The 10,081-nt window shown below is 38.4% G+C and overlaps 1 protein-coding gene across 2 annotated transcripts in view; it reads right to left on the reverse strand.

Annotated features, from left to right (window-relative positions):
- Positions 1 to 219: 219 nt before the first annotated feature.
- The window catches only part of LOC309563143 (cGMP-dependent protein kinase 2-like), a 254,121-nt gene continuing 244,259 nt past the window's right edge, over positions 220 to 10,081 (reverse strand). For both annotated transcript variants that reach the window (XM_082267470.1, XM_082267469.1), the window contains exons 18-19: positions 4,446 to 4,512; positions 220 to 1,825 (exon numbers count right to left, since the gene is read on the reverse strand). In XM_082267470.1, the coding sequence (XP_082123596.1) occupies positions 1,730 to 1,825; positions 4,446 to 4,512 (163 nt within the window). In that variant the 3' untranslated portion in view covers positions 220 to 1,729. The remainder of the gene's footprint in view (positions 1,826 to 4,445; positions 4,513 to 10,081) is intronic.

A 10,081-nucleotide genomic window follows, 5' to 3' on the forward strand; every position in this document is an offset into this window, starting at 1 on the left:
TTGCTATTGAAGAAGGTTCTACCTAAATACAAGGGTTCAAAGGCCTTCACAGTCCATGCTGCCCTTTTTCCTAAGTCTTTATGACCAAATTCGGATGGATATTTAACACTATGAAGCCCTCCTGCAGACTGTGGCACCTGGCCCACCACCCAATAGCTGAAGAGGCTCTTAGGCTAAGGCCTCTCAGATGCCACTGAGACCTGTATGCACCTGGTCCCTATACCAAATTCCTGGCCCACCCAGACCCCATCACTAAGATGAAACCATCACTTGCAATCAGCCACCCATGGAGGATGCGGATCGGCAGAGACTGGCTGGAAGTTTTTGCAGCTGAAGAAATTTCTGATTAAATACAAGGGTTCACATCTTGCGTGGACTTACATTTTTAAATAACATTTTCAATAAAGACCACAGAAAAGCATATGCATTCTACTATTGTGACTTGCTGAATATCAAAGTGCATTTTGGAAGCCATTGATACAAGTATGAAGCAGATCAGCTGGATATTTTTAATACCTACAGAAATATATTCTTAAACTTGTTTAATAGCTTATTTTTTATCTATGGTTTCAGAAAAAAATTAAACAAAAAAGATCTCTGAAAAATACAAGATTGGAATAAAAAGCAGGTTTGAGTGGATTTTTACTTCTATCTTCTTGCCGTGTGCTTTATTTAATCTTGCCACCTTTAAGTTATTTTAAACTTTCATATTGAAAATGTGCAATCCTTTCTTTATGCTCCCTTTGGAACCAGCATGTTCAAGGCCATATTAGCTAACTTATTATATTAGGCAAACAGCTGATCATTGAGACTTTCAGTAGACTCAGTGTTCATGGGGCAGAACATACATTGGAAATCCCTTTAACTGGTAAATCTCTTCCCTGGTAAAAAAAAAAAAACGTATTGCTGAACTTTATCAAATATTTATATCTTTTGAGTTTTATAATGACCTTCTCTGAGCTATGCTAGGAAATGCATATTCAGAAACATTTCCATCACATTTCACATGAAATTCCTATTCAAATATTTGAGCATCTCATAGCAATGTGAAAAGTGGTGTAAATTTGGACACTTTCTGCTTAGACCTTAATTCTTAAGCTCTAAATTCGATTACTTTACTGCATTGTGTGTTGCCTTGACATTTTAAACTATCCACATTAAGTGTCAGTGGCATTAAATAGTGGAATAGCGTGACAAAATCTAGGACATGTGTATCTTTTAAACTGACAATATCTGTATGTTCCATATGCAGGTAACTGCAATACTTAGGAGAGGCAACCTGAAAAGATTGTTCAGTTGAAATGCCTCACATACATTCAGAAAGGTCATGGGCATTCTTTGTTGCAAATGAGAATTTTAAAGCAGGAAAACAATTAAGCATGGCTTAATTTATCTTAAATAGTTTTTACAAGTGCAAAGAATAGCACTCCTGAGAAAGTGTTTTAAATGACTTAATAATATCCTGGCCACCAGCATGATTTTAACAAGGCATCATGGGTCAGCCATTTAAGAGTAAGAAAAAAAATAAATATGTCATAATCCTGGCATGTATTCCTGAATAAGTAGACTATCAACGCTTCTTTTTTTTTTTTCTGTAATACAGACACTAGATTTTTCCACAAACAAATCCTGTAAATTTCTAAGCATCGTCTAAGTATTGTCTTCAGTCTTTTTTGGAAATTTCAGTTAGAATCCAACTGGAAGATATTTATATCCTTTCTGATTTTTCTCAAAAGTTCTTGTCCCAACCGGATAACTCATCTGGTGGATCTTCGGCTTCAGGCAGAAAAGTGTCAAAATAGCTGTGATCTGTGATTGACTTGATCTGTAGAAAAACAAGGTGATCACTTTAGTATATAATATTGCAAAGGCTTGTGTGTGCAGCCATTGATATTTTTTTTTGTGGACAATACAGTTACATATAAAAGCCATAAAGACAGCAACAGACCAGAGTTCTTTTTAAGTTAATTTATGGCAGTTTTGGTAGACAAGAAGATATTTTGCTAAATAATGCTACCTGTGTGATAGCAAAATTTGATTGATTTCTACATTAATGTGTTGCATAGATCAGGAAAGCTTCGTGCAATCTGTATGTTCTCCGTTCATTGCACTAAAAACACTCTGCTGCTTAAAGTGATTGTAAACCCTTACCTTGCAAAACAACCCATTCCGTTTAAAATAGAAATAAGAGGCAAAACATTTGCGCATAAATGTAAAAAAAACATTATAAATACCTTTTCTCCCCTTTTTTTCTAAATAATCAAATTCCCTCTGTTCTCAGCTGCAAAAGAACGTGGGGAGGAAAAAACGCTATACACTGGTCTTCCCAGTGAAAGGCTAGGGAGGGGGTGTGTCAGGACAGGTCTGATCATTGGAAGAGAGCACAGCTAGAGAACTGACCACAGTTTGTTCTCTTGCCTAGTGTGGTCTGTTTTTAATAGGAAACAGAGGGACTGGCAGGAACACCAGAGGTTTCACATAAAGGAAGCAATACAAAGAGAACAGGATACTTTTTCATACAAGTACATGGTTCCTTCTATACGTTAAGGTAAAAAACCTTCTGTACAGAATATAGCATAAAGCAAGCGCTAGTTTCTCACTATAAAAAGCCAATTACCACATCTATATTATTAAACGATCAACTTAATGCAAGTCTATATTGCTTAAAGTGGATTTAAACCCTATTCATGAAATCGGACTTGGGCACATATATAGTGTAGTGTTTACTTATCTCCCTCCAAAGCCCTAAGTTTGGTGTCTTCCTGCTGCTTCGTTACCCAATTTTCAGTATGATAACTTTTGACAAGTTCTCCGACACAGGAGATAAAAGCAGCTGGAAATTTGTTTTTGGGTGGGTGCATAGAGATAGATTAGCAGGGAGCTGGTCTTATCACAGCACAGCTCTACATGTTTCTACCTTCTTCTGCCTATGTGGAGGGGGGGGGGGTGGTGGTGTGCCTTTCCTTCAATCAACTGTCACACAGTGTATGCCAAGACTCCACACCCAGTGCTGGAACAGGAAAAAATTCTAACACGAAGCTCACTTTCTAAACAGTGTAGAAAGCTTAAGACAGCAGATACACAAATAAGACTCATGTAGAGAGATTTGTTGAATCCCTGTGTATCATCTGAGGCTGTTCCCCTCACTGGGTATATGTGAGGATCTACATCCACTTTAATATGCCAAATCATTAAAAGTAATCCAAATCCACCATTCTTGTGTGAAAGCATGTACGGTGACTGTTTCAATGGGTAAATGAGTGCTTTCTACACAAGCCCAGGTGAAGTATGCACTCACCAGATATATGTGGCTGATAAAGCAGCCTATGCACGTCTAAGGAAGATCTCTATCTTCTCTTGTTCTTAACAACTCTTCTACATCAAGATGTGGTAATTGGCTTTTTAAAGTGAGAAACTAGTGCGTGCTTTTTGCTATATTTTGTACTATTGGTGTTTGTTTATACACTTATAGGGGCAGCTGGCTCTATTAAACTGTATTATTAAGAAATTGGCAGCATCCAAGGAAGTGCCTTTACAGTGTTGGTTATATGGTTAAAAAAAGCTTCGGTGTCAAAAGATCCCTCTCTCATCTGCCTTATACTTACCTAAGCCTGATCTCGAACCACTGCCGTGTATAAGAGCAGCTGCTAGCTCCACTTTCTTCCTCCTCACTGGGCAGATTGATAGCAGTGGGAGCTCCTGCTGCGCTGACAGTCAAATCTTGTGATTAGGGAGCGGGGGGGGGTCTGGGCCAAGGAATGCATGGCTCATAGCTGATGTTTGTGAAAGCACCATTTTTTGGGTGTGTTATAAGTGGATTGCCCAGAAGCTTACAGAAGAGAATTCATGGAAATGCTATGAAACACTCCCATGTGGACATTTTCCAAGACACTAATCTCACTAACACACATGCATTTATACACCTCATTCATTTTGAATGGGCTGGCAGTGCACCTCAATACTCAAAAAATGAACCTGAGTCTTTTTTTTGTGTTGTAGTGCTCTGCATGATGAGTACATTGCACTTCAAAATGAACCGCACCACACTGCATTCCATTTTGTTTCAACAGGTTTGAAAGACAAAATATATAGCAAAGCTGGAAGAAAGCAAATTGGAGCAAAAGTGGATTTGTAGCCTATATCAAACAGCAATCTTCCAGCATATACATGGAAAAATTAAACAAAGAATCAGAATATTCCAGTTTTGCATTACCTGACTGAACACTAATGTTTCCCTTACGTATACTGTATATGCATAAAATAACTATAAACAGGAGTAGAGAATAAGTTGAGTTACTGGGAAGTTTTTGAGCAATACCCCATAACTCTCCATTGCAAAAGTACCACTTTTAAAGTGCTAGTTATAATAAATCCAAAAAAATGTATATGCATGGAAGACGTATCTACTTGGGACAGGTTATTACTGTACAGTAGATAAGACCCACCTCTCTCTTTAGTGGAGAGTGTAGTTTCCGGTTACGTAGTCCATCCCAGTTAAAGCCTTGAAACCATCTGTAAAATACAATTTGTCATAAAAATATAAGAACTTGTGCCCATTCCACTGTAGATGGTAATGTGTGCTGATAGACGTGTGTAGACTGCCTCCGTTGATCCCCTTAGGAAAATTGCTTGGCAGTCTCTGGCTTCAGTACTTGGAGTCAATTACCCAGAACAAGCATGCAGACATAGACATCTGAATGAATTTAAAAAATTGGAACATAATAATATTTTGGGTTTTAGATTTTGGGATTTGAAAAGCACTAAAACATGACAGGCAACTAGTTTTTTTCGAAGTAGAATAAGTCAACTAGCATTTCTAGGAGGAGACTATAGTAATTGCAACCCACATATTTCTCACACCAGAGGTTTCCTTAAGGCTACAATAATACGGCCCCATAGCAGCGGCCAGGGGCAGGAATCTATTGATTGTAAACACAATTAGCTGCCTCTGAACACAGCAAACTATCTGTAGATAGGCACTGTGTGAATGTAACCTTCACCCCCAGCAGATGAGCTATAGTTCTGAGCACTCTTGCCTATTTGTATATAGAAAAATAATTGGCAGTATTGTGGGAGAAACATCATCATAATTGTAAACTTGGTTTACATCACATAAGACCAAGGATTCCAAGTGTGTTGCATGAGCTGCTATGCAGCATTATATAAATCTAAATAATAAATGTAAGTAATTCTATTTGAATTACAGCAGAGTCTGTCTGAAGTGAGATTTGTTCTTTTTTTGTTAAATCAGCATATTGTTTTCTCTAATATGGTTTAGTTTATGAGATAACAGCATGTATCTTATAGAGAGTTGCTGAGGAATAGTGTCATTTAGACGTGTTACTATATCATCTGATGAATTCCCTCTATATGTAGTAACATGGAAAAGGCGTTATATTGCTTGTGGAAGCAGGAGGTTGAATGATTAATTTTGCTTTGCAAAAGTGAAAAGTTTATTGAAGATGAATCATTAGAAGAACCTTTTTCTTGATTGATGTCACCATAGATCTCTTAAGCAGCATCAGCAGGTTTGGTACTTTTGTTGGTACAAATATAAATTAGAACACATTTTGGTATCTGTCTAACATAACACCTCTACTGAACCTGCTCCAATTTACAGAGACTAGTGCTAGATGGATTTTCTTATTTTTATATTTTGGCTCCTACTCCAACTGCAAATTGTCTCCATGTACATAGTTACAAGTCTGTTCTATGGGGTAAACTCATAAAAACCCAACCTGCCCTAATCTTTCAACTGATTGAACAGTAGGGGTTAGTTAAATTCACTGCACTTTTCATTTCATCAGTATCCAGTATTACTTTATTAAAGTACAAGTCTATGTATGCAGAATTATTTAAATACCATGTATGAAATGCATGGACTTTACACCGAGCCCCTACAGAGTGTCAGTGGGTCTTCCTTGCCCCCAGCCACTCTCAATATGCAATAAAGCGTATCTTCACTGCATCTGAGCATCACAAACTAAAAATGCTATTTAATTCATTTTTAATATTCAAGGCAAACTCTCCCATGTCTCTATGCTTTATTTTGAGGTCATCTTAACCACTTGCCGACTGCCGCACGACTATTTACGTCGGCAGTCAGCCCCTCACAGGCAAAGCAAGGCATAGGGCTACGTCGCTAGCCTGTAAGGGTTTTGGTAACGAGCACGCGCCGCCGGATGCACGCTCCCGCTCCCGCTCGGTCACGGACCCCCCAGCGCGTGTGCCCGGCGGACCCGATGTCCACCGGGCTCTCGCGATCGTCCGTGACAGCGGGAGAAAGGCAGGCGGCTAGTGTAAACAAAGTCAGTCTCCCCTGTGTAAGAATGGTGATCAAACGGTTCTACTATGTAGGACCATTGATCACTGTTCTTACACATCAAGCCACAGCAAATCACAGTTAGAAACACGCCCCTAGGACACACTTAACCCCTCCCTCTCCAATACAGTTAACTCCTTCACTGCCAGTGTCATTCTTACAGTAACAGTGCATATGTATAGCACTGATTACTGTAGTAATGTCACTGGTAACCCCAAAAGTGTCAAAAATGTCAGTCAAGGGTCTGATCTGTCCACCCCAATGTCGCAGTCCCGCAAAAAAAATCGCAGATCGCCGCCATTACGCGGAAAAAGAAAAACAAAAATGACAAAAATCTTTCCCTTTGTTAGTAAACGCAATAACTTTTGCGCAAACCAATCAAAATACGCTTTTTGCGATTTTTTTTACCAAACATCTGGTGAAAAAAAAAATTGGCCTAAAATGTTAAAAAATTTTGATTTTTACTTTTTTTTTGGCAATTTCATATAAAAAAATTTGAAAAATATTGTTATTTTTGCAAAATGTGCGCTCTTTTTTTGTTTATAGCGCATGATCAAAAAATTGCACAGGTGATCAAATACCAGCAAAAGAAAGCTCTGTTTGTGGAAAAAAAAGGACGCCAAATTTGTTTAGGTACAGCGTCGCACGCCCGCGCAATTGTCCGTTAAAGTCACACAGTGCAGAATCACAAAATAGGCCCTGGTCAGGAAGGGGGTAAAATCTTCCGGGGCTTAAGTGGTTAAGTAAGGGCAGATGATTCATGTAGCATTTACTTCCTGCCCTTAGCTCAAGTATGCATGCAGGAGAGTGTGCTGAACTGAAAAAAAACCCTCCCCCTCTTCTCCCCTCCTGAAGACTTCTGAAGACTTCTGGGATGTATGTCATCATTTACCTAGTCATGGAAACTAGAAAGTAACTGAAGAAATGTAAAAAAAAGTTTAAAACAAGTAAATATGATATACTTTCCTATCTATACCTATTTACTAATGCTAGCAGAATGAGGAATAAAATGAATACATGTTAATTGGGAGAGGGAAGTTCCACTTTGTTCAATTTCTAGCTGGCAATATATCTCAGTGCACTTTAAAAATGGAGTGTTATAATGTTCTGCTGCTTTTATAACACAGATAAAAACTGGGGCAGGTATGCAAGACAGCCAATCAGCTTCTATCTTCAGCTCATGCATTTGAGCTTTCAAAGTGAAATATAGAAGCTGATTTCTTGCCATGCATAACTACTCCAGATTCTTGCTGCTCCATTTTTGATAAATTCCCCTCAATGTAAATTATTTATTGGAAAATATTAACCTCTTTACGCTGACGTCACACAAATATACATCACACAAATGTTTGCGTACCTCCATTTGTGCTGGGAGCACACAGCACGGTGCTCCCAGCACAAAAAAAAAGCAAAATGATCAAACTATTATTTTGGGCTGTACTATGGGTACACACAACCGCTAACATACACATATGTGGTATCACTGTGTTCATCAGGAGCAGTAGAATTTATTTTGGGTTGTTCTTTGGTGGTAGGTTATGGTAGTACCAAGAAAAATACAGCTACATTTACAATATGATTTTTTTTTACTATTTTGGGCCTTTGATAAAAAAAAAAAAAAAGCAGGAGATAGCCATTACTATTTAACACCAAATGAGAGCCCAATCTGCCCTTAAAAAAAGGGGTATAATTCCACTGGATGCACAAAATAATTGTGATGATATGTACGGTTTTACTAACACACATCAAAGTCCCAAAATTGGGCTTAGGCATTTAGATTTGTTTTACTCTTAGGCGTAAAGGGGTTAAGGAATGTTACATTTTGGATATAGATGACGTGTAAGACACTCCATGTAGTAGAAAGGCATTCGGTACTGAATAATTTGATGGCATGAGATATATAAAGTCTCCTTGGATTCCTTCCTACTTCCTATTCTCTATCAGGTAAATATTCCTAGTGTTAGTTCTAGCTTGTGTTGGAGATCGCACTGGACTGAATAGATGGGTCACTGGTCCTGAGTGGGTATTCATGTGGGCATAAGGAAGAAATGTCTTTTAGTGGATAGTGCCCAGTGATGGATGGTGGCGACGGGCCCTCACGGGCATTGGGTTGCTGCCTTTTTTGTGCGACCCTAAAGTTGTTTCAGCATGTAGAAATTAATAAAAAGAAAGCAGAGACATGTGACTTCTAAAATATGGTTCATGGACCTTTAATAAAAATTAGCAACAGGTACATCAACACGTTTTGGGGGAATAGACTCCCCCTTCTTCAGGGCTGTTGATGCATACTATTTGGTGGAAAAGATTCCCATGAGTGGTTATGTTGGATCAAGGTTTCTGAATGGCAAGATGCCAGCTTTATTTGTATAAGCAGTAATAGTGAAAGTTCTAGGATTACTACCCCCCAGTCGTCAAGATGATGCTCTTTATACTCAGTGAGGGATGCAGTTGTGTCAGAGGTCTGTGGCTGCAAGTATGAAGACTTTATACCCCTATCCTTTGGACTCCATGTACGTTTTGGACCAAATATAGACTTTTAAATCCAGTCATACCTATCCCCATATGCTGATCCTGTTTTGGGCTCTCTTTTGGATTTTGTTGGAGGAACTGCTGTTTTTGGAAGGAACCCTGGGATAATCTCTTCCTGTATGTTCATCTCTCGCTGCTGTCAACTATCCGGTCCTTGGTTTTAATATCTGGCTGTTAAGAATATTTCCATTGGCTCTATTATGTGATTACAAGACGTATGCTACCCATGAAGAAGAAATATCATTCATTCTAAAATGCGCTGGGTTTTTCTTCGCCTGTCTTACATTTATCCATTTGTGAGCCTCTGTATTCTATACACGAATTGTGTCTGTGTATCATAATTTTGCTATGCCAACAACCAGATTCTTCTTTTTCTTTGTGTTGCTTTGTTATCATGTTTCAATTTTTTTGACATTTTAAACGATTTACTCAACAAATATGTATTTTTTATATTACCCTTACCTACCTATTTTTGAACTTCTACTGTAGGTCATTACAGTCCCACCCAGTGGGGAACCTGCCTTTTTTTATCCTACTGATATGGAACCATCACATTAATGAAAGTTAGTATTACAAAATACATTCATCAAATTATTATCGCTTGCCTAATTTCAGTCCTCCCATATGCTATTTCACTTGGAAAGGCTGTCATTTTAAAAGGAAACATCATCCTTGGTTGGGTTGTTCTGCATTTTCCATGCTGGCCCAACAATGAGGTCAGTACCAGATTTTGTGCATGTGCTGTATATCATCTGATGCGGTCATCTCTAGGAAAAGAAAAACCTTTTTTCCCCAAGATCTTGTGGGATTCTACACACAAGATCTCCCTAGAAGGCACTGGTGATGTTGCCTGACCAGGGCCAGTTGGAATTCACTGGCTACTTCACCGGTGCCTGAGAAAACCAAAATTTCACTAAATTTAAATGTGAACTCACTAAAAAAAAAAACGTACTTTATATATGTTTATATTTTATCATGCAGAGCTGTATGCATCTGTGGTTTTTAGTTTAGGAGGTGAAAGGTTTTAAGTAGGAGAAGAGATAGGGCCATTAGATGGAGCGGGCGACAGTATACCTACATGTGAAGATGTGAGTGCTTTGTCTCCGATTAACTATTGGAAAATAGGTTCAATGCCATTCCCTTCTATTCTTTATTATCTTTCCCCTAAACTTAGGGAGACACAGGTTTTGATTTGCAAAATCAACAAAGGTTAGAAAATGTGGATTGCTT

The sequence above is a fragment of the Pelophylax lessonae genome (genome assembly GCF_965119305.1).
Source record: "Pelophylax lessonae genome assembly, chromosome: 9".
In the NCBI taxonomy this organism is placed as follows: Eukaryota; Metazoa; Chordata; class Amphibia; order Anura; family Ranidae; genus Pelophylax; species Pelophylax lessonae.